The sequence below is a fragment of the Ahaetulla prasina genome, chromosome 1 (assembly GCF_028640845.1).
Source record: "Ahaetulla prasina isolate Xishuangbanna chromosome 1, ASM2864084v1, whole genome shotgun sequence".
NCBI classification, from domain to species: domain Eukaryota; kingdom Metazoa; phylum Chordata; class Lepidosauria; order Squamata; family Colubridae; genus Ahaetulla; species Ahaetulla prasina.
In genome coordinates, this window is record NC_080539.1 from 282,518,761 (window position 1) to 282,545,026 (window position 26,266).

Genomic DNA, 26,266 nt, shown 5'->3' on the forward strand with positions numbered 1-26,266 from the left:
CGTATGACATCGTATGACATCGGTGGCTAGAAATCTTTTTTCCTGCTTTCGGCATTGGCAGCATCAATTATGGGTGGCTTCGGACTTAGTCATGGACGGCATTGGCGGGCGAAACTTTTTGCCGCATTTATCTTCGGCGGCATCAGTGGGCGGAATCCATCAGCCGAAGTTCCATCTTTATTAGGCCCCTTACTGGCCGTTACTGGCCTGGTTCGTGACTGTCCTGGCTCTGACCGTAGGCTGCGATATCATCTATGGTACTGACCAGGGATCCCCTTTTTTTCCTGCTGTTATTTATAATCTTTTCATGAAATGTTCGCCTACTGAACTTCTTCGACTGCGAGGTTCCCCGCCTCGCAGGAATGGCCCTCCGTGTTATCGAGGGCCTTCCTTAACGAGGGGACTTGGGACCCAGAGAGGTGGCATGCGATGAAGAAGAACCTCTGGGGATTTGTAAATAGGTTTTTTAAAAAGGGTCTTTTAAAGTGGGGGAGGAAAGAGACGTGTGGGGGGAAAAACCCGTCGGGGAGGGAATGTCCAGTCCCTGGGCTTGTTCGCGGCGTTCTTCCACCTGGTACGAGGGCGGGGGGGAGGGGTGTGTTCCAGGTATTGAGGGCCGTTCCATCTGTACGGTAAGTGGGAGGGGCAGATATGGCAGAAGCAAGGGGCCGTATCATTTTTTGGGAGCACATGCTCGCTGTTTAAAAGCGATCACGTGCTCCGGCCCCTTAGTCCTTACCCGTTCCCCAGAAGGCCAAGACCCTCAGAGCTTGGGCCTCCGGTTGATGTTGTGCAATGCCCGGTCCATGGTCAATAAGGCCCCCCTGATCTAAGATCTTATTCAGAGGGAGTCCGCAGACTTTATGGGCATTACGGAGACCTGGTTGGGCACAGAAGGGGGTGTACCCCTGGTTGAACTGTGCCCTCCGGGTTTCCGAGCATTCCATCAACCGAGGGCCCAAGGTAGGGGTGGAGGGGTGGCAGTTGTGATTAGAGAAGGTCTAGAGCCGAGAGAGTCCACTGTGCCTCAGATAGCCGGTTGTGAATCCCTCCTTGTGAAGTGGGGCCATAGGAATCAGATGGGTCTGTTGATCACGTACCTGGCTCCTTGCTGCGTGACTACAGCTCTACCTGAGCTATTGGAGGTGCTTGCCGAAGTGGCGGTTGAGATTCCCAGAGTTTTGGTCATGGGGGATTTCAACTTGCCATCGGCAGGCTTGTCATCAACGGTGGTCCAGGAGTTCCAGGCTTCCATGACGGCCTTGGACCTGATTCAAGTAACTGATGGCCCTACACACACTGGGGGGTCCACACTGGACTTGATTTATATCTCTGGACAGTGGTTTAATGATCTGGTATTAGGAGAAACAGACTCAAGCTCAATCCCTCCAAGACAGAGTGGCTGCGGCACCACGGTACAGTCAGCTGCAACCGCAGCTGACTGTTGGGGGCGAATCATTGGCCCCAACAGAAAGGTGCACAACTTGGGCGTTCTCCTGGACGGACGGCTGTCGTTTGAAGATCATTTGGCGTCTCCAGGAGAGCTTTTTACCAGGTCCGCTTGGTTCGCCAGTTGCGCCCCTTCCTTGACCGGGATGCCTTATGCACGGTCACTCATGCTCTTGTCACTTCTCGTTTGGATTATTGCAATGCTCTCTACATGGGGCTACCCTTGAAGTGCACTCAGAGGCTTCAGTTAGTTCAGAATGCAGCTGCGCGGGTGATCGAGGGAGCCACACGTTGCTCCCGTGTAACACCGCTCCTGCGCAGTCTGCACTGGCTACCTGTGGTCTTTCGGGTGCGCTTCAAGGTTTTGGTTACCAGCACTCCATAGCTTAGGGCCCGGGTACTTACGGGACCACCTGCTGTTACCTTATGCCTCTCACCGACCCGTACGCTCACACAGAGAGAGTCTTCTCAGGGTGCCGTCCGCCAAGCAATGTCGGCTGGCGGCCCCCAGGGGAAGGGCCTTCTCTGTTGGAGCACCTACCCTCTGGAACGAACTTCCCCCTGGTTTACGTCAACTACCTGACCTTTGGACCTTTCGCCGTGAATTGAAAATGCACTTGTTTATCCAAGCGGGACTGGCCTAAATTTTTAAACTTTTTGAATTTTTAAACAATTTTAGTTGGGATATTTTTAGGAATTTTATGGGTTAATTTGATGGTTTTAAATTTTTTGCCATTTATAGAATATGTTATTTTAACTTTCTGTTTTAATCTGTATATTGTATTGTTTTTTATAATCTGGCTGTACACCGCCCTGAGTCCTTCGGGAGAAGGACGGTATAAAAATCTAAATAATAATAATAAAAAAATAATAATAAAAAGGGGGTTGAAAGTGGGTGGGTTTTATACCTTTTGGATCCCTGTGGGGTCATGTAGGGATCATGGCTGGTTCTATAGCACAGGTGTCAAACTCGCAGCCCCATGTTGCCGTCACAACATTTTTCCCATTCATGGACCTGGGGTTGGTGTGGCTCGTGCATGACACATCTCGGCCTGCCAGTTTGATACTCTGTGTGTGTGTGTGTGTGTGTGCATTAATAAGAATTTCAGGTATTAATATAAGCTCCAAGCTAGACATCTCAGTTTTACATCTCAGTATTACATTGTAAAAAATTCATTGCAAGTTCAAAAGAAGGCAGAAATAATTTGGTCCAATCTGTTAATTGATAAGAAATTGCACATTGTATGGCAATCTCCTCTGCCTAGGATTCTTTAAGATCACTGAGATACAGTGTGAAGAATCCAGAACTCTATATCGATTGTGCATTTAATACTTATGATGTAAATTATATATCAGATGCAATTCTTAAATACCTAACAGAAACTGCCAGAGAAAGATCCATTAAGGGTGTATATATTTTGCACTTTGTGTAAATTCACATAATCTTCTATTTTAGGCCTATGCTATGATAATATGTCCCATTTTCACTCAGTTGTCACTTGCACAAGATTTATAAAACTATCTTAAAAAGCTTTTGTGTACGTTTCATATCTGAATTATATAAAGCACAATAGAATGGAAAAAGCAGAAAATAATATTCTGATTATAGTTTTCATATCTGAATTGAAAGGCCTTATTTGTAGCTTATTTGTAGCTTATTTGTAGCTGGGCAGCATCTATTCTGAATCATCTAATTCATACACTCCTTAATCATATACAATTTATGGAGGAAAATGCATCATTTACAATAATGATTTGCAATACTTATCAAGTGATATGAAAAGTGACATGCAATCCTTCATTGAAGTGCTACCTTCTTGAATTTTACATTTCTGTGCAGCTCTCAAAAAGATTCATGGATATATATTTTTATAAAAATTGCATAAGAGTACAGAATATATAAGAGTGTCACTTATTATCTTCTCCAGGTGTTGTTTTTTTCACCTTTTTCAGTCCAGCTTCCCATATCCTGAAATTTATTCACCAGGTCTGGATCTGTTTGTCTTCTGAGCACAGATATAGTCAACCTGGGATGCCCTCTATGTAGGCACATCTTTTTAAAATATAGGCCCATAAAATCAGCATAAATTCAAGACTTGGGAAGATAGATGGCAATATGCATTTTTTAAATGATGATACGTTTTTAGCTGTGTTGTTAATGTTTTTTTAAAAAAAAATCTGTTATGATTTTTCTAAATCCGTAAGTGATTCAAGTTCATCATTAGAATGGGACTTTATTTTATGCTTTAAAAGTCATTATTCTTTGATAAACCAAATAACTTTTCAGCAATCACCATCAAAACATTTCTGCATTTGCATTTATTAAAACATTGTACTGTCTTTATTCATAATTAAGCAATGTTGCTTCAGAATATTTACTTGAAAATATGGACTAATTTAAAATAAAATGCATTTTAGTGAATATTAGGCACCCTAAATGGCTTCTAAAAGTTTAGTAAGCCCATCTGGATATCTTTACAGAATGCATTGTGTCTTTGATGGAATATTTAGCATTATTTATTGGCATTTATTAGTTTCTATACTGTGATGTTAAAGACCAAATTAATGATGAGAGAAGCAATTGTTCGTTCTTTTGCAAAGGAAATAAAGAATAAACATGCCTTTTAAGTCTAGTTTCTATTTAAAGGCTATGAAAAGACTATTAAGGAATATATACAACACAACATACACACACACAAACACACACATTTTCTTGTCTGTTCTTAGTGCACCATCCTATTAAGAATTAATGTGGGTGGTGAAAACACAAAAGATGACTCATAGCCACTACTTGATAGTGTGTTCAGGGAAGCATCAACATCAGCAGTAAGGTAGAACATCCAATGGTAGCCCTTGCCCCTTTGAAATACACACAAAAATGGACAGGATTTCCATTTTGAGTCTCTGTCTTTCATGTTGCTGACTTTGATAGATCCCACAGAGACTGTTGAAACAAACATAAACCATGGATTCTGTATTCATTAATAAAAATAGAAACACTGTAATATGCCATTTGCTAAATTAAAATTACAAGTCACTCAGTTAGGACTGACTCAGCATACATTAAATCCACTAGAATGCCTCAGAATTGTCTTACTTTTCTTGCAGTAACATGAGGTGAAATCTAGTATTTTTCTTTTTCCAAACAACTGTTTTCAAACCATGCTGTAAAAATAGGGCATACTTAAATAAAGATGGAGCATCAATAAACAGTCTAAAGAAAAAAATAAACACTAAAACAAGATATATGTCAGTAAATTCATGCAGAGTCTGCAGCCTGGTATTCCTTTCATTCAAAGCTTTTATTTAAAACAAAAAGGCCAAGAACTTTTAAATTTTAATTCCACTGTTTTCAGTTGGAAACAATACTACAAGTCTGTACATGTTTATTCAGAAATATTCTATGTGTATATTCAATGGGTTAGTGTCAGATGATATACTTTTTACTGATATCAGCAGGATTTGTAACATTTTTTTATAACTGTAGCAGTCATTTCTCTGCTTTACCATACGTAAATGTTGATTATTCTGATAGACTCATCCTACCAATTATGGTCTAAAATGAGACACAAGTTTGTCTACAATTTAGCACAATTCCACGCAATTAACATTTTCTATTACAACAGCAAACAAAATTCTTGTTCTCTCTAGAGCCACAGTCAATTCAAAGCATTATGAAACACATATAGAGTATACAGACCAACTGATCGCAGAGCAAGCTATTGGTTCCACCCATTTTTACTCTTTCTCTTTGCTTCTATCTTCTTTCCCCGCGTCTTATACAAATAGGCAAGATATGGACAGAACATACTTGCCAGAGTATTGAAATGCTTATTTGCAGACAGTTTTATGACACTCTCAGGTCCTGCAGATGTTTCATTTCTAGATGACATCAACAATGCTTTGAGCACTAGTGATGTTACCTATCGTATTTTTTCGGAGTATAAGACACACCTTTTCCCCCCTAAAAGGGGGTGAAAATATAGGTGTGTCTTATACACCGAATGTAGCCCCACCCACCCACTGGCCCCCACCCTTTGGCATCTGCCTCTCAGCAATATACCTCCTTGCAGCAAGCAGCAAGAAGAAACAGTCCATTTCAGCTTCAGCACAGCCTAATTAGCACAAGTTGATTATCTGTTAGATCGGCCTCCTGACTCTCAGCTGTTTTGCCCAGGCCCCTGCTACTTGCTGCAAAGAGGTAAATTGCTGGGAGCAGATTTTTTTTTTCTTGTGCTAATCAAGCTATGCTGAAAATGAAAATGAAAGTAAAGCAGGCTGTTTGCTGTTTGCTGCAATGAGGCAAAATTGCTTGGAGGCAGAGGCAGACTTCCTTTACTTGTTTTCCTCACCAAAAAAGGTAGGTGTGTCTTATAGTCCGGAGCATCTTATACTCCAAAAAATGTGGTTGTTTGGGTAATGAAACATCTGCAAGAAAACAACCAAACTCAGAGTATATCAAGAATCCCTCATTTCAATCCTGAGCTACAATTTTTCTCCTTTATCAATTCTCAGGACTCTCAGTCCTGATTTAACAAGTTTTTATAATATGGATTAAATTCATATAAACCCATTGACAAAAAGCAGAAAAATATAGATATAATGGTCTTAACAGATGGAGAAAATGGCAACTTGGATTAAAAATTGTGAGTAAGAGCCAGGTACCTTACCTTTGCTGTCATTTTAGCCAGAAGCTCTTGTAAATCCATAATTCCTTGTACCAGGCTTAAGAAGTCACTGCAGGTAGGGCAGGCTCAATAAAAAGAAAGAAAAATATCGTAGTATTAAAAACCAGACTGAACAAAGAAATAAAACACAATGTGTTTAACATTTAGAAGCCAAACAGATATTAATTAGGATGTTGTAACTGTTAGGATTAGGAAATCTAGAGATGAATGACATTGGGCACTATTATGGTTTTGAAAGCCTGATCAAAATGTTTTCCCTTTTTCTTAGTACCACGGTAAAACAAGCTGTTACTATGTAAGCCTATTGTGTTTATCATTTGATTAGGTAACGTTCACAGTTCACAATTTGTATTTTCCACGCCTACTACTTGCCTAACATCCACCACCATCATGAATGAGAAGCAATCTGGCATAAGCCAGCAAAATGCTTTTGATGCTGCTCCAAGCAATCATTGGCATTTCCATGCCTAACCAACCAGATATGAAAAACAAGCATAGTGTCCAGGTTAGTTTAGCTCTGGAAAGCCATTGTTGTCACTCCAAAAGGAGCTTGGAAGGGGGAAAAAATATAGATGTACTTCTACTGCAAAATTGAATAATAAATGTAGAGTAATTATTGGATAACTATCAATTTATATGAGGTAAACCGAATGGGCAGAGGTCTACGGTTAAATTGCAAAATATAGACAGTCGGTTTATATATTCATTTTATTTGCACTGTTAATTGAAAGTTAACCAATTTTAATTGCAAATTCTAATTTGCCATTGCCATTTTTGTCCTGTTGCTCGGAAATCAGTTAGCAAAAGAAATGCAGTTAAAGTGGTTATAATCCTGAGGACCAGAAGAACATTTGGACTTACAAAATTAGGAAGCCGAATGTGAAAACTGCATATATCTCTTAAAGGACTTTAGATCTACATTACTTGAGATAATCTAGATGTGTACTTTTAACTAGATAGATAGATAGATAGATAGATAGATAGATAGATAGATAGATAGATAGATAGATAGATAGATAGACAGACAGACAGACAGACAGACAGACAGACAGACAGACAGACAGACAGACAGACAGACATTTCAGAACAAAAAGCAACGCATTCTGCTTTTATCTGAAGTCAGAATAGTTTATATTATTGTTAGTTTATATAAACTATTGAATAGTTTATATCATGATGGCCCAGATGCTCTTGCCCTTTATTTATTCCTTACCATAGGACGTTTTTTGTTAAAAAGAGTAACACTCATAAAGATTCCTAATGCCATAAATCAGCCATAGGGCAAATTTAATGGAGAGGTAATATTATTAACATCTAATAAAAACTTGAGAATCACTGGTTAGCAATGGATTAATTTAAACATTCCAAAGCTTCCAAATGAAAATTTAATATTAAATGATTTCCCTTTATAAAAATAAGGATTTGGCAATATCATACAAAAACACTCAAAATATTTGTTATTTTAGAAACATAGAGTTACAAAATTGAAAGGCCTCATTTAGAATAGCAAGTCTAATTACTTGCTCAGTGCAGAAATCCAAATTAAAACATTTCCTAATAAATGACTATCAGCCTCTAGTTGAACATATCCATTGCATGGAAACCCATCACTTATTTGGAATTCCTTTCTAAGATTCCCAATTACTTTGGTTGTATGTTAGTAAACAATTGGGGGTGGGGGGTGATGGCTCAGTGGTTAAAGACACTGAGCTTGTCAGCTGATAGCCTAGGTTCAAGACCCGAGTGCTGCATGGCAGATGAACTTCCATCATTTGCCTCCTGCTCAGCTATCAGTTAGAAAGCATGCAAATGCAATAGGTAAATAGGTACCATTTTGGTGGGAAGGTAACAGTGTTCCATGTGCCTTTGCATATAGTCACGCTGACCACATGACCACAGAAGCATTCTCAGACAACACTGGCATCTTCAGCTAAGAAATGGATATGAGCACCGCTCCTTAGAGATGGACATGACTGGACAGGGGAAACCTTTAGCTTTAAATTATGAGTAAACTGCACATGATACAATCACCATGTAAGAGTATCCTAGTTCTTTTGCTTCTTAAGAATGCTGATGACTTCCCTGCCTAAAGGCATTAAAAAAGGCAATATGTGGAAAAAGAAGAAAAACAGTTGTCTAGGAAGCTATAATTCAGCATTATGATAAATTCAATTTAGAAAATGAATATCCATGTTTTATATAAAATGCACATTATCATATAGGAGTACTAAGTCTAGGAGTTACATTCTCCTATAGTCCCTTGTTATCTATATTATGGAAAAAAATATCGCTCTATCTCCTGAAGGAAGAATGAGGAAGGCAAAAAAAAAAGTGTGGAAAAGAGGGACTAAGAATGAATTACAATCAGGGGTGAAATCCAGCAGGTTCTGACAGGTTCTGGAGAACTGGTAGTGGAAATTTTGAGCAGTTCAGAGAACTGGCAAATACCACCTTTGGCTGGCCTCAGAGTGGAGTGGGAATGGGTATTTTGCAGTATCCTTCTCCTGGAGTGGGGTGGGAATGGAGATTTTGCAGTATCCTTTCCTTGCCCCGCCCACCAAGCCACACCATGCCCACCAAGCCACACCCACAGAACCGGTAGTACAAAAATTGGATTTCACCACTGATTACTATCTATTTTAACAATATAGTGAAGGCTGTTTGCAGAGGGGAATACACATGAATTCTCAAACTCCATAATAAAAGCAATTTCCTAAAAACATAAACAACTTTATGTGAGACCTCTCCTCCCAGTGACTAAAACTGATGATTTTTTTGGAACTGGGGTGGGCCCTAAAGGACTATATCACTTAATATAATATATGCAGCCTTCATCGTATATACTTTCTTGACTTGAACTGAAAAAAAATGCATATTAATTCCTCAGGCATAACCTGGGATTATAACATGCTTTAACAACAATGAACAAGGTTTGCAAAACACAGTACGTTAAGCAACATAAATATAACTTAATATGCTAAATATAAACTGCTACTTACTGCGATTCAGATTAGGACACTGAGTTATATATCCATTAGGCATAAAGATGACTTTCGCATCTTGAATGATACCCTTTGTAACAGAAGAGAAAGCTGATAATATATAGCAACACAATTAAAGTGCACAAAATCATTCGCTACTCATCTACTGTTAGGCTCAAGAAATTGACAAGAGTTATACTTTAGATTCATATTCATTTTAAAATAATGAGCTATATTTTCTTTTTCTAAAACAAAAAAAAATCATTTAACCTTATTCAGGCATCTTTGCAAGTAAAGTAACTAATGATCTTAGAGACCAGATGAAAATATATGATACCAGAAAGATCCTAAACTTCATAGAAAAGAAACTCAGGAGCCAAAGGCACCATTTGGAATGAAAGTAAGGGAGAAAGCTTTGTCTATGGAAAACCTCTTAATACAATGATAAAAAACAATTCTGCTATCATCACTGTATATATATATATGGTAACGGGAGGGGAAATAATCAGAAGCAGACCAATGGAAGATGTGGATGTTCAAATTCATAGCCTTAACACTCCCTGGACATGCCTGTTGAAAGTGAGAGGAAAAGTCATCCCACCACACATCTTCTACCTGGGTTAATATGAATCCTATACCCACAATTCTCATGTAATTCTATTGACCTGGATATGGATCCTATGAAATTCAACAAAGTTCTCAATAGACATGAATGCGCTGTTAAAATAATTCGTATTTGTGCCTTTTTTACAATTTTTCCCCACTGAAATTGGTTATGATACCCACTTTGGTTTAGTGCAATAGTAGAACTATGAACATTTTTATAAAAGCACAAAATCTGCAACATTTGTATGCATTAATACTGAATCAAAACAGCAACATACAAAGCAACATACAAAGGCAAAACAGCAACATACAAAGGTTGCATACGTAACTCATTGTTCATGGAACAGGTTAAAATTCATACATATCAGAATGATCTGGACTCAGTTCTTAAATATAATGAAATAACTTTGAAACTGTAGGAAATTGATATAATATATCAACATATGCATAAACTTTTATTGTGGCGTGTCTATGATCAGTGCCTACTTAACCCAAATCATCATCACTATTTTCATCATTTTTTCAGGTACTATAGTGAATGCAGTACCTCATCATCACATAACATAAACCGAACAAATATCAAAACTATCACAGGAAAAGAAGATTCTCTGAAAGATGCAGTCAGAACAAAACATAGCACATATTTCGACTATATCACCATATACTATAGCATGCTTTCTCCAATTTCTTGACCTTTGGCAATCTCTTTTCACTTTTATGCTTAATAATTTTATTTCATTTCACAGTTCTTCTGTTTCCTTATCTATGAGGTCCAGGGTTTCAAATCAATTCTTCATGTTGTCCTTGAAAATTATGGATATATATTGTATTCAATATAATTGAAATTGGTTGGTTTTATTCTTCCACTTTAACTTCATTTGAATCCAAAAAATTTGAGAAGTTAGTGATTTGTTACACATAGCTCATATGTTGCTATTACTATATAACTGAACTCTTCCTTGTATCAATTTTTCATTTTGTGTGTTCCATCCATGTATCTAGACATTGTTTGATTGTTTGTAGGATAAAAACAAGACTAGATTGGAAGATACTGGTAAGTCATTATTCTGTTTCATTAGCCATGTGGTATATTTACATTTTGACCCTTACTGTTTCTATTCTTGGCTTTCCGGTCTCCATCTTCAACAGCACATACTTGCATATTTTCTCAGTTTCAAATTGAAACCAGCCATAAAACTATTCAAATTCCCCTTCTTTTGCCTCAATGGTTGGAGCATCAACTTGACTAAGAATAGTAATTGGATGTCCAGAAATTTTAATGATATTATTGAATCATTGATTGCACTGTACCCAAGCACAGTACTCCATTATTATAATCTTTCCATGAAAGCAGTACAATTCTCTTCTTTGTTTTTCTTGTCCTGAATAGTGAACAGCATAATCTTCTTACAGAAAGTGTCCAATTCCAATCCATTTCAATTGGATGATATCCAAAATGTCAATCTGTAGTTGATTCATTTCATCTTTCATTGTATTGAATTTTCCAATGTCTATGCTACTTCTCTCCATATTCTTATGGTGATTCTGTCTTTTTCAACTTTGGGCTTTCTTGTCTTGCATTGTAACATTAGCAACTGGACATATGGAAGGCTTTCATCTGCATCACAAACACCATTAGATTTCTAAAGCTCTACAATTCTTCCTCAGTGCTGAATGCCCTCTGATCTGAAGCACATCATCTAGCACTATATCAACAACTGCTCTATCTTGTTGACCAATGTGTTGAAAAATACAGAAGTGGTTTGCCATTATTTTCATTTGCAAGTATGAAATTGTGCCTTTGCTGTTATCATTACTACAATATAAATGCCTGTTCGTTTTAGCAGCTGAGATGACCTTCACATGATGAGCTGACCCTACTGGGAGTATGCATTATTGGTGTGCACTCCCAACCCACTTCATGCCTTATTCCACCACAGTGGGGCAGCATAGCAGGACTTGGAAAATACCTAGCAGCCTATTATACCTTTCAGATGTTCTATTTTGTCTTTCTACTATATGGGGGACAAGCAACATGTCCCTTCCTTTCTCATCACTGTCCCTGTATTAATAATGAGGTTTGTTCCTTTTTCTTGCATTTCAACATGCACTATTCCACTAAAAAAAATGTAAACATACTATTTCCAAAGCAAGGAAGATCGAGCAGGTATGGTTAAATTGATTATTTTATTCTCATTTGGAGCAGGAATGGTTAAATTGATTGTTTTATTTTCATTTGGATATCACTTCTGGATTTTGTGTTTGTGATTTAAAAAAATGAAACTTTGACTTTGGTTTATCAGAAAGATTTGTCATTATAGAAATGTCTAATTATATATTAATGTGTAAAAGCAAAATGTTGAGGTTGGAATGTTTTTATCTTGTACTGTGCTAAGAAGAGTTGGAAGTCAATGTCTTTTTTTTTTCTTGTATCATATCCCCTTTTCCCCACTCCTTTTCCTTTCCTTCCTTTCCTTTCCTTTCCTTTCTTTCCTTTCCTATTTTTATTTTTTCTTTGTATTTTATATAATAAAACAAATTAAAGATTTATAACACAAAAAATGTAAACAGGCTCATTTTGAATATTTTCATTTAATCCCAGACTGGTAAATTTGGTAAGTGGCCTTTCTAGAAGTAACCATATTTATCCCAAGAGGTTCTTCACATCACTTTATAACTGAGCAAGATTTTTGTGCAGAAGAGAAAAGAAAAATAAATTGAGAGGGGGAAAAAACCTGCAAAAAAAAAATCCCGATCTATTCAGAACTGAAGCTCAGAAATTCGTCACTGATGCTACAATCATGTCTTCACCTCTCAGAAAGTGTCTTTATTTTATCTTCTCTTAATTATCTCACTATCTTCAGTATGATATGAGAAGAAATAAGGCAATATTTGTGGCAGATAGTACTATTTCATTTTTTTAAATGCAGCCTCAGACTAGAATTTAAATGAGGTATTCATTCTGAAAATTCTACAGAGGTGAAAAAAGAATTAATTGTTTCATTAAAGCTTGCCTTTGACAATGAAATAGACTGACTTGACGAAGATTAGTTACAACTAGAGTGCTGCAGATGGAGTACACTGTATCTTACCCAGAATACAAAGCTTGTACTATAAATAAAATATAGGCCTTAGTGCTTCAAGCTTTGCAAATGCAGCATCATGTAACATTTATATGTTCACTTGCTCTAAAAGCAAAAGTCGATCTGTGCGTATTACTTCCCACTTGCTATTTCAAAATCAAATATTAATTGAAAAACTTAATGAAAATAACCAGATTACTGCACAAGTCTCACAGAACATTAATAGCATTTTTTAAAAAAGAAAAATGTATGTTGCCCAATCAATGTAGAAAAAAAACACATACAAGCTTCACACAGCTGAAATCAATATTTAAATAGGAATGAAAACCCAGGATTTTTTTTTCTATCCAAAAGGACAGATTTTTACCCATAAAATGAACATCCAGATGGATAACCCCATTAATCTACATTGTAGTGCTTGTAAAAACTGCTTTTGTTCACCTATATACCCAAAGATCCATATCTGCACTTAGGGCCAAATGTAGCTTTCTGTGATTAGAAATGGATTGAGGATTTTAAATTAAAATTAGTTCAAATAAGCACCCAGCTTATTTAATCACACATATCACTTCACCTCACCTCTGATTAAAAATAAAACATGATATGTTCTCTTGCTTTAAATCTCCCTATATAAATTTCTACGGGTTTTGGTTTGCTTTTTTTTGAAGTGTCCACTCTAATCAAATAAATGTTCCCCATTTGATTTACTTTTAAAGCATTACCTCTAAACTCAAAAAAGATACTGAGCTAAGCTTAGGCCAGGTTACATGCCATCTAAATGTCAAAATCCTATTCACTGCTTTTGGATCATTGAACTAGACGTTTAAATGATGTGCTTTTTTTATTATGCAAAGTAATTAGTTACTTATCAGGCAGATAGATCATTTTCATTAGTTTAGGTGCAACTATAATAGGTGTGTGATTGTAAAAAGCAGCTTTGAGAGAAAACCAGTCTAACAGTCACTAATGGGTTCCTAACGTCAAGCTGCAGACTAAACTCTAGCCTGACATGAATGGATCATAACAGCAAACGTTGCAGGAGAACATTCAGTTACAGATCCATTGGCACTATAAGATAGCATTCACTAATGCAATGCTACAGCACCTGGGTCCAAGGTTTCATTACACAGCATTCTGCTTGGTCTGGAATGACATACATTATTATAAGAATTCACTCATTTTGACTTATGAAAAGAATTTTAGCCTGCCTGCTATCCAAAAGGGGATAGGTTACAAGCAATAAAATAATCAGGGTAAAATAAAACTAAATAAATTAATCATTTTAATTTCAAAGAGTTTCAAAGAACACAGTTTCAAAGAACACAGCAACAAGCATAATGAGACTGCAAAAAAGACTCAAAATGATAAACTGCAGATATTAACTTCTGGACAGAAATATTAAAAATCCAGCTCATAATCTAATGGTGAACGGCAGGTATCAGATGTCAAACTGGTCAGTCCAAAGGTATCACAAAAGCTACAAACCCATTATTATTTTATTAGTATTCCCTGTGGAAATTCATCATAGAAAGCTGAGAATCCTGCAGAACTCTGGAAGAATGTTGAGTAAACTGTTCTTAGATAAAGGTTCCCCTCACACATATGTGCTAGTTGTTCCCGAATCTAAGGGGTGGTGCTCATCTCCATTTCAAAACTGAAGAGCCAGTGCTGTCTGAAGACGTCTCCATGATCATATGGCCAACATGACTAAATGCCAAAGGTGCACGGAACGCTATTACCTTCCCACTAAAGGTGGTCCCTATTTTTCTACTTGCATTTTTTATGTGCTTTTGAACTGCTAGGTTGGCAAAAGCTGGAACAAGTAATGGGAGCCCACCCCACTGAACCGCTGAACTGCCGACCTTTCGATTGACAAGCTCAGCATCTTAGCCACTGAGCCACTGGATCCCCTTTAAACTGTTCTTAGGGTGCTCTTTATTCACTTCACAAATATCTCCTGAGAAGAGAATTAGTGCAGGGAAAGTACCTCAAAGGGAGACCACAGCTACGATATAAGGATATCTGCAAGAGGGACCTAAAGGCCCTGGGAATGGACATTAACAACTGGGAAACCTTGACCTCTGATCGTTCAGCTTGGAGGCTAAAGATGCAGCATGGCCTTCTCCAATTCCAAGAGACATTTGTTCGGCAGGCTGAGGCAAAGAGGCAGTCTCGGAACCAGCGAAATCTGAGGGCTGGGCAGGGGATAGAATGTATCTGCCCTCAGTGTGGAAAGGATTGCCACTCTCAAATTGGCCTTTTTAGCCACATTAGATGCTGTTTCCAGAGCACGATACCATCTTTTGAGACTGAAGGATGCCAATAGAATAGAATAGAATAGAATAACAAAACCCAGTCAGAATATGACTATCCTGGCTTGAGGGGGTTTCTATATAAGATAAGAACAGTGACAGTTTTGCATGAACAGAGATGGAAGGAACCACTGATTCCCACAATGGAAGAATGGATGGTGAAGTTAATGGAATTGGCTGAAATGCTGAAACAGCTTTATTAAAGAAAAGAATTTATCTAGCTTTGTTTCTACATGGAGACCACTTTGGACTTTTTGCTTGAAACTGAAAGAAATGTAATTTTAATGTTGGGATTTAATGATTAAAACTGACTAAGATTATAAAAATGCCATGTACTATTTGTATTTTAGAACAAAAGGTTAATGTATTTTACATTTGTACATTTGAAAAAGACTCTTCTGCGCATGCGCAAGATGGCGGCCCGGTAAAATGACTGGAGCCGACAACGGACGATCTGCAGCAGGATGCGGCGCCCAGACGGCGTGCCGAGCCACTTGCGCCCCCCGGTCAGTTGTGTGATCCCCCCAGCAGCCGTGGGAGAGGTCCGTGGACTCTCTCGGACTCACGGCTGCTGAGGATGAGACCGGAGGATGAGGGCGAGCGGTGGAGCGGCCGCCATCTTATGGGGCGTGAGGTGAGGCCGCGGCCCGTCTGTTGTGGAGAGATGAGGCCGTGGCTTATCTTCTTTTATTTTCTTTTCCTGCCGGACTATTCTGCGGTGTCCCTGACTATTTTCGCCTGTTCCGCCCTTCCCCTGGCCTCTTTGGAGTGATGTGGGAGCGAAGGGCTGGGAATGGTCCCTCTAGGGGCCTCTCTGCCTGAGATCTTCGGCCTGGATGAGAGGCTCAGCTCCTTGCCGCGGTGAGATCGGCGGCATTTCTTACATTTTTATATTTTTATATTTTTACATCATGCAGGCCTGGAGGCCTGCTTTAGAGATGCTGGGCCTGGCTCTTTGGAAAGGTCTGGAAAGGTCTGGCCCTGGGGAGTGGGCAGACCTGGATAGGACCTGGAGCCTTAGGAGTTTTAGGAGTGGATGGCCGGCCTGGAGAGGTTCCTAGTTTTTTGAACTCTTTTCTGGACTATTCTGGTTGAAAGTAGTGGCGTGGTGGGCGTGGTGGGCGTGGAGGCTCCCCGGCCTATTTTGGACTGCTCTTCCGTTGATTGTAATGTTTGCATCGTCATCTGCATTCTGTTTGGTCATTATGAGACTCTTTGGCCATGAGGGTTCTTCGAACTGTTATGGAAGATACTGGAAACCAGCTTGTGAGCTGCTGGGGGACCTACTTGAACCTACTCGGAAAGATCTACTTGGAAAGGCCTACCTGGAAAGACCTATTGGAAATTTCTGTGGGCGCCGCTGGCGGTGATAGAAGTGCCACCTTTTTCATCCTATGGATTTTAGGACTGAGCTTTGGGCGGAATATTAATACCTTTGCCATCATGGATGTTATTCCGCCTAGTTTACACCATCTTCCATCTCTAAGCCAGCCACCATTTGAAGTATCACCAGATAATGGTTATTCATCGGATGAATTTTGCGTAATACTCTGCCATCCTGGGACAGTTTCACCTCTCAGCGATTTTTATTTTATTGTACTTAATGCGATATTCAGTGCCGGAACTCTTGCGCCTGCGAGGTGCCCCCGCCTCGCAGGAATGGCCCACTTCATTACCAAGGGCCGGCCTCTATGACGGGTCTTGGGACCCACAGAGGTGGCATGCGAAGAGGAAGAGTCTTTGGGGGTTTTTAGATAGGGCATTTTTAAGGGGTGGGAGGGTTAGGGCGGGCGTTGGGGGTAGCCCGTCGGGAGGGAAACCAGTTCCTGCGTGTGCTCGTGGCGGTTATTTAACGGGTTCGGAGGTTATGGGGGGGGGAATGTGTTCCTTTTTGTGAGGGTGGTTCTATTTGCACGGTAAGTGGGAGGGGCAGATATGGTGGAAGGGGGGGATCGTATCGGTTTAGGGGGGCACGCGCCCGATGTTTGCAGGCGATCGCGCACCCCGATCCCTCTGACTTCTCCCGTTCCCCGGATGGTCAAGACCCTCAGAGCCTGGGCCTTCGTCTTATGTTATGCAACGCACGGTCCGTGGCCAATAAGGCCCCCCTAATACATGATCTTATTCAGGGGGGCGCCGCGGATCTTATAGGCGTTACGGAGACCTGGTTGGGCACCGAAGAGGGCGTGCCCCTGGTCGAAATGTGCCCACCGGGCTTCTTGCATTTCATCAGCCGAGGGCCCAGGGTAGGGGTGGGGGGGTGGCGGTTGTTATTAAAGAGAGTCTAGAGCCGAGGGAGACCACTGTACCTCAGATTGCCGGATGTGAATCCCTCTTTGTGAGATGGGGTCATAGGTGTCAGATGGGCTTGCTGGTCGCGTACCTGGCTCCTTGCTGCGTGACAGCTGCCCTGCCCGAGCTCCTGGAGGTGCTTGCTGGGGTGGCAGTGGAGACCCCCAGACTTTTAGTCATGGGGGATTTTAACTTGCCATCTGCCGGCTCGTCATCAACAGTGGCTCGGGAGTTCATGGCTTCCATGACGGCCTTGGACCTGACTCAAGTAGTGGATGGCCCCACTCACATCGGGGGGAGGCACACTGGACCTGAGTTTTATCTCTGGTCAGTGGTTGAAGGATCTGGGCTTGAGAGATGTAGTCACAGAACCTTTGTCATGGTCAGATCACTCTCTCCTTCGCCTGGACTTTCTGACCGCTACTCAACACCGCAGGGAGACAGAACCGCTACGTTGGTTCCGTCCCAGGCACCTGATGGACCCGGAGAGGTTCCGGACGGAGCTTGGGCCATTTCCTGAGGGTCTGGCTCACAGCACGGCAGAGGAACTAGCCGCAGCCTGGGAACGGGCTGCGGCTGGGGCTTTAGACCGTGTTGTGCCTCTGCGGCCTCTGACCCGGCGTAGATCCCAACCGGCTCCTTGGTTCTCCGAGGAGCTGAGGGGGATGAAACGCCGGAGAAGACGCCTAGAGAGTTCCTGGAGGTCTAGCCGTTCAGAGGCTGATCGGACACTAGTTAGGTCCTATACTAGGACCTACCTAGTGGCACTGAGGGAAGCGAGGCGTTGCTACGTCTCCTCCCTCATTGCGTCGGCAGATAACCGCCCAGCCGCCCTGTTTCGGGTGACCCGTTCCCTCCTTCACCAGGGGGAGCGGGATGACCCATTGCAGGGACGTGCTGAGGAGTTTAACAGTTATCTATACGATAAAATCGTTCAGCTTCGGGACGGTCTGGACCAAAATTGCGGCGATTCAGATGGGGCGTCTGAGGGTGGTCTTGGTGATATTGTCTGGGATGAGTTTGACCCTGTGACTCCCGAGGACATGGACAGGTTGTTGGGTAGGTTGAATGCCACCACGTGTTTACTGGACCCGTGCCCCTCCTGGTTGGTGCTGGCCACTCAGGAGGTGACACGAGGCTGGCTCCAGGCGATTACGAGCGCTTCCTTGTTGGAGGGAGTCTTTCCGGCCACCTTGAAAGAGGCGGTGGTGAGGCCCCTCCTCAAGAAGCCTTCCCTGGACCCGGCTGTTTTAGGTAATTATCGTCCGATCTCCAACCTTCGCTTCGCGGCGAAGGTTGTAGAGAGTATGGTGGCATATCAGTTTCCCCTGCACCTGGATGAAACTGTCTATCTAGACCCGTTCCAGTCCGGTTTCTGGCCCGGTTACAGCACTGAGACGGCTTTGGTCGCATTGGTGGATGATCTCTGGAGGGCCAGGGATAGGGGTTGTTCCTCTGCCCTGGTCCTATTAGACCTCTCAGCGGCTTTTGATACCATCGACCATGGTATCCTGCTGCGCCGGTTGGAGGGATTGGGAGTGGGAGGCACCGTTTATCGGTGGTTCTCCTCCTATCTCTCCGACCGGTCGCAGACGGTGTTGACAGGGGGGCAGAGGTCGAGCCCGAGGCGCCTCACTTGTGGGGTGCCGCAGGGTCGATTCTCTCGCCCCTTCTGTTCAACATCTATATGAAGCCGCTGGGTGAGATCATCAGTGGCTTCGGTGTGAGGTACCAGCTGTACGCTGATGACACCCAGCTGTACTTTTCCACACCGGGCCACCCCAACGAAGCTATCGAAGTGCTGTCCCGGTGTTTGGAAGCCGTACGGGTCTGGATGGGGAGAACCAGGCCCAAGCCCAATCCCTCCAAGACAGAGTGGCTGTGGATGCCGGCATCCCGGTACAGTCAGCTGAGTCCACGGCTGACTGTTGGGGGCGAGTCATTGGCCCCGATGGAGAGGGTGCGCAACTTAGGCATCCTCCTGGATGAACGGCTGTCTTTTGAAGATCATTTGGCGGCCGTCTCCAGGAGAGCTTTCCACCAGGTTCGCCTGGTGCGCCAGTTGCGCCCCTTTCTAGACCGGGATGCCTTATGCACGGTCACTCACGCCCTCGTGACGTCTCGTCTGGATTACTGCAATGCTCTCTACATGGGGCTCCCCTTGAGGGGCATCCGGAGGCTTCAGTTAGTCCAGAACGCGGCTGCGCGGGTGATAGAGGGAGCCCCTCATGGCTCCCGTGTGACACCCATCCTGCGCAGACTGCACTGGCTACCTGTGGCCTTCCGGGTGCGCTTCAAGGTTCTGGTGACCATCTTTAAAGCGCTCCATGGCATAGGGCCGGGCTACTTACGGGACCGCCTACTGCTACCGAATACCTCTCACCGACCCGTGCGCTCTCACAGAGAGGGACTCCTCAGGGTGCCGTCAGCTAGGCAGTGCCGTCTGGCGACACCCAGGGGAAGGGCCTTCTCTGTGGGGGCTCCCACCCTCTGGAACGAACTCCCCCCAGGACTCCGTCAACTTCCGGACCTCCGAACCTTCCGTCGCGAGCTTAAAACACACTTATTCATCTGCGCAGGACTGGATTAGTTTTTAAATTTATATTGGTTTTAAATGGTTTTTATTATTTATATTGCTTTTTAATTCGGCTTTGTAGAATAAGTTTTTTAACTGTGGTTTTAGTCTGTATTTATATGTCTTTTACTTGCCTGTGAACTGCCCTGAGTCCCTAGGGAGATAGGGCGGTATATAAATGTGATAAATAAATAAATAAATAAATAAATAAATAAATAAATAAATAAATAAATACCTGTACTGAAGAAAGTCAGAAATTACTTTTCTATTTTTTCTTATTCCTTGCACTTCACATACACACACACATACACACACACACACATACACACACACACACACACACACACATGATTACCATCATGACAAAGAGGCAAGCAGAGACCTTTCAATCCATGTGTGCTAAACTATTGCCAATAACAATAAAGTATTGTTTACCAACAAACCAACAATTTCTGCAAAAACTCTAGCAAAAGAACATTTCTGAAACAAGAAATTGCAGCAGGAGGAAGTTATGAACTGTTGTAATTGCACATTTTCATCAATGATGATGTGTCATAGAGTTCCCTTGATAATTAATCCACAGCATGGGTGGATCAGAACCTCAGTCTGGAAGTGCCAATAAGCAATGCTGGACTTGAACATGGACAATGCTTCCTGAATAAGAAGAATTTTAAGATCCATCTAAAAAAGAAGTTATACTTCGATACCTAGAAGGAAGCCCAAGGCAAAAACACCCTGTCCAAGAAGACACAGGACTGAAACAGCTTTCCATCACAAAGCAAATATAGTCCAAGTAGGAATGTCCCACCAGGTTTGAATGAACCAGAAAGAATAAACAGAAGGAATATCTTCAAAGTTGGGATCTAAGACTATATAATATTGTAAGAAAAACTGTTTTCAGGATACTAATGAAAAATTACTTCAGTCAGCTAGCCATACCCTTACATACCCAAGTGCTAAACCAAGTAAGGGTATGGCTAGCTGATGAAAGCTAAAAAGCTTGAAATAGATCTATACTAGTCGCCCTTTATTTCTTTATCAGCAATATTATACACACGTACAGACACACACACACACACACTGTATATGCTTTATATAATATGAATGCTCAACACATTTTCAGTATTTTGCTTTTCTTTACACCTTCAACATTGCAGGGGGGGGGTTCTCTTTATAATGAAGACAGAACCAGAATGCTCACTCTTTTTTAAAAAGCTTATTTCTAGCTATTCTTTTAAGAAGGTATTTTGCATCTAAATAAATGGCTTCCTCTCTGACTAGTGCAAAACCATATTGATTTTACAGATAGAACATTTCAATGAGAATCACTATTTGGAAAGCTGCTGTGAGGATTTCCTTTAAACTCTTAGATTTTTTTTTCTTCCTCCCAACCAAAAAAAAAGTCTTCCGAACTACAAGAATTCAATATAATCTGGTAAGGACCTAATTATCATAACAGGAAAAAAATATTTGAATGTTGCACTGGATAACAAAAAGAATAGAAACAGATCGCATTCCTGAATATTTTGGATTATTCTTATCTTAAAAAGAGGAGCCAAAGATATATACTACTTCCCTCTTAGCAATCAAAATAAGATTAGATGATTTTCATAATAAAGTAGAACTTCAAAGGCATTATTCCTTCCAAGAATCAAAAGAAAAGTGTTTGTTTAAACGTATTCTTTTTTGTGAAAATATTTACAAAAAAAGGTTTGTACACTAAAACCCTGAAACAACTTATGTTGATAAGGAAAATGAGGTTCTTTTGCTGGCTATGTAAACGTAAGAATAAGGATTGTGTCAGGCCTAGAAACCATCTTTTACATTGGGCCTTCAAGCCTGCCACATTTACTGCTGTGGGAAATGGGGGATGGGATTGTATGGAGCATGGGTGATATATAGTCATAACAACATTCCTTTCTCAGAGAGTCAAGGACATCTTGCCCTGCACCTGGAGGGGTGTGACTGGGAGCAGTGCTGGGATTAAAAATTTTTTACTACCGGTTCTGTGGGCATGGCTTGGTGAGCATGGCATGTCTTGGTGGGCAGTGGCTTGGTGGGCGTGGCAGAGGAAGGATACTGTAAAATCTCTATTCCCACCCCCCTCCAGGGGAAAGTTACTGCAAAATCCCCATTTCCTCCTGATCAGCTGGGACTTGGGAGGCAGAGAATAGATGGGAGCAGGGCCAGTCAGAATTTTTACTACCGGTTCTCCGAACTATTAAAAATTTCCGCTACTGGTTCTCCAGAAATGGTCAGAATCTGCTGAATACAACCTCTGACTGGGGGGCATCTCCTGTTGGGACGGTGTTTTCATTGGAGCACGTCATGGACATGTGGGTGCTGGGCAGGGACTTGGACTTTTTTTTGGGTGGGAAAAACCTGCAAGCTTTCAGATTCGGGTTTTCCCAGATGTGCCAATATGACATCTCTAATAAAATGGAACTTTGAGGAACTTCAAGCCTCAGAATCTTCTTTTGTTGGGAGTGTTACTTAGAACCCTGACAGACTGCATATTGCTTATACACTATCAAAAGGATATGTTTTAGCACTGGTTAATAAGAACAAAATGTAACACTTGTAAAATTATAACAAGCAAGCTTAAAATACAACCAATTAAATGTTTTTTGCCCTGCAGAGTTAGTAAAATACTCAGACATTCATAGACCAAAGAAAAACACTTGTCTGCTCTCATTATGATCTATAAAAACTGGCAGTTTGTTATCCTATTAGCAGCTATCCTGCGGTTTCAAAGTGTTGATGTATAAAAAAAATATTAACATATACTTGGATAATATCCATCAGTTCTTCAATGTCAGCTGTTTCTATCAAATAAGAATTGCAGATGTCTAAATCATATTACTACTATTACTAATAGTGTATGTCTGCAGTTTTGTGTGTGCACACTGTATGTCCATAAACATATGTTTTCCATCTGCAGAATTATAGGAAGCAGCTGAAGTTTTTTTAAAACAACAACAACAACAACAACCCAACAGCTGTAAAATAAAATAATGCCATCAATTTCACTTCAGGGTGACAGCTCACCATTAGGCAGAGAAATAAAGACTAGGCATTGAAGCATTTATCCGTCAAAATTTAAATGGGGAAAATGCATTAAAATTATTTGTATCATATTAAAACCTCTTAGAGTGTTCGTAATGAGTGGACAAATTGAGCAATCTTTTGTTTGTGTAATGCCACTTCTGTGACTATTTCGTCTCTGCATCTAATGGTTCCTGCAACCATTGTAACTACTAAAGTTTTGGCAGCCCAGTGTGACAGTTTCAAGAAAATGCAGGTAATTGTACACTCTATAAATTGTCTTTCAAAAGCTATTAGAAGTATTCATCTGGGAAAGATCCAGAAACATCCAACTAGTTTCACAATATCCTTCATCTATAATCAGAGGAGTTATGGGGAGAAAGCAGGGGTGAAATCCAGCAGGTTCTGACAGGTTCTGGAGAACCAGTAGCAGAAATTTTGAGTAGTTCAGAGAACTGGTAGTGGAAATTTTGAGTAGTTCGGAGAACCGGTAGCAAAAAATTTGAGTAATTCAGAGAACTGGCAAATACCACCTCTGGCTGGTCCCAGAATGGGGTGGGAATGGAGATTTTGCAGTATCTTTCCCCTGCCAAGCCCACCAAGCCATGCCCACCAAGCCACACCACGCCCACCAAGTCATGCCCACAAAACCAGTAGTAAAAAAAATTGAATTTCACAACTGGGAGAAGGGGGTGCAATGCCTCAGGAGTTAAAGACATTGAGTTTGTCAACTGAAAAGCTGACAGCCTGGGTTCAAGATCCTGAGTGTCATGTGATAGGGCACACTTCCATTATTTGCCTCTGCTCCAGGGGTGAAATGCTCCCGGTTTGGACCAGTGATGGTGGAGGGTGATTCAGAGAACCGGTAGCAAAAATCCCTGTGCCCCCCCCCACATGCCCAGCTGAGCCGCGCGATCATCAGAGATTTTTTTTTTACTTTTAAAAGCGTTTTTTCTTTAAAATGCTTTTAAAAGTAAAAAAAAAAGTTGGCCATACCCACCCAGTCACATTACCACCACCCCACCAAGCCACGCCCACAGAACCGATAGTAACAAATTTTACATTTCACCACTGCTCTGCTCCTGCCAACCTCGCAGTTTGAAAGCATGCAAATGTGAGTGGACAGAAAGGCACCATCTCACTGAAAAGGTAACACCATTCCATGTACTTTGGCATATAGTCATGCTGGCCATATGACCACGGAAGTGTCTTCAGACAGTGCTGGCACCTTTGGCTAAGAAACAGAGATTAGTACTGCCCCCTAGAGTCAGACAGGACTGGACAGGGGAAACCTTTATCTTTTACCTTTATGTGGAAGGGAGGGTTTGAAAATAAAGATGGATGCGGCAATCATACAAAGCACCAGCCTTTTTAAAAAAGTGTGCTGCTTCAAGGCATGGGATCTCAATTTTTTTTTTCATTTTCCATTCTCCAAGTAAGAAGAGCAAGATGGGTCAGGACCATTTTCATTCCTGTACCTTCAAAAAAAAAAAATATGGCAAGCCAAAATGCTCAGTGAATTTTGCTTTAAAATTCATTCCCCTTTCGTTCCAGCATATTCTCTGAAGGTTATCTCTACCGTAAAATACCACTAATCAATATGACTGTTTCATCATAGAGTTATGTTTAAAGGGAGGAAGGCATGGTATAATGATGTCCTACATGGTGTCACGGTTTTTTTGCTTCCAAGCTATAACAGAGAGAACGAAGTTTGAAGAAAATGTGATACATGGACCAGCATTGGATGTTTAGAATAAGGAAGTAACCAACAGTTCAAACTATGCCAGACTTTTAATTAAAAAAAACCCTCATTCATAAAGTAAAATAGTATCTAACAACAGAGCACAAATGATTTTACATTTCTTTTACAATGACTCAGTTAAATAATTTTATGGATGACACAGGAAAGAAATAGAAAGAAAACTCTCCTTTTTGCATACAAATAGTGGATATCAGCTATTAATTAATTAACATAAATTACACGCACACATGCAAGCAGTAAAGCCTGTGCTGGCAAATAGGAATCTTGGCCTTCCTATCAGCACCAGTGACATGAAAGCGCCGTGACTTTTTATAATTTAGTAGTGGATTCCCAACTGTGGGGGGGGGGGCGGGGCGGAATCCTTTGCTTTTGCCAGTTTTGGAAAAATATAGACAGAGCAGAGCTGCTTCTTCTCAGGACTGTCACATCACAGACACTTGCTCTGGTGATAGATTACTAAAAGAATTTTTTTGTACCAGTGCACATTCAGTGGAAATATTTGAGCTGGCTGACATATATAGGTATCACCTTGGGTGGTAGAAATGCACTTCTAATATTAATTCTACTCGCCCCAGCCTAGTGCTTTCCACTGATTAATTGTTCTAATTGCCAGGAACTTTCTCCTTAATTCTAGGTTGGTAACCTCCTTGATTAATTTCCATCCATTGCATTTGTCCTGCCTTCAGATGCTTTGGAAAATAGGTTGACACCCCTCTTCTTTGTGGCAGCCCCTTAGATATCGGAACATATCACTCTTAGTCCTTCTTTTCATTAAACTAGGCATACCCAATTCTAGTTTGCCATACTCAGTAACAACTCTGATGCCACATTCAGTGGAAATATCTGAGCTGGCTGAAGTATATAAGTACCAACTTGATTTGTACCATAGAAATTCATCTCTAATATTAATTCCACTCCCTCCCCCAACCTAATGCTTTCCAGATACAGTATGATGATTGGTTGGGAGTTCTAGAACTGCAGATCCAATGCACCTGAAGTCAGTTTGGGAAAAGCCAAGTGGTGGGTTGCTACCGGTTCGCTCTGGTTCGTATGAACCGTAGTAGCGGTGGCAGGAGGCTCCGGCCACCCACCCAGACATTATCAAATACCCTCTGCGCATGTGCAGAAGTGGTTCATGCATGAGCAAAGTGAGTGCATGCGCGTGAGTGAACCGATAGCAAAGGTAATTGAAATCCACCACTGGAAAAGCCCCTTATCCCCTTGATTCAACTATGGACATATTCTGGAGATGTGCAAATTAAACCAAAAGATTCCAGCAGCATTGGTAAGGTTCAGCTAACATTCCCTGTAGATTGCATAGAAACCAAACAATGAATGAATGAAACTAGAAAGGAAGCACAGGAATACAGTGTTTCCTATAAAGGTTCGTTCGATGATTTCATGGGCAGCCTTCTTGCTTTTTCTGGGTGGCAGGGTCTTCAGCAAATCACAGCAATGACAAAATAATTACAC

The 26,266-nt window shown here is 41.2% G+C and overlaps 1 protein-coding gene across 1 annotated transcript in view; it reads right to left on the reverse strand.

Moving 5' to 3' along the window:
- The window catches only part of NELL1 (neural EGFL like 1), a 634,915-nt gene that overhangs the window by 401,839 nt on the left and 206,810 nt on the right, over positions 1-26,266 (reverse strand). The window contains exons 6-7 of the mRNA XM_058161221.1: positions 9,137-9,209; positions 6,120-6,202 (exon numbers count right to left, since the gene is read on the reverse strand). Coding sequence (XP_058017204.1) covers positions 6,120-6,202; positions 9,137-9,209 — 156 coding nt within the window. The remainder of the gene's footprint in view (positions 1-6,119; positions 6,203-9,136; positions 9,210-26,266) is intronic.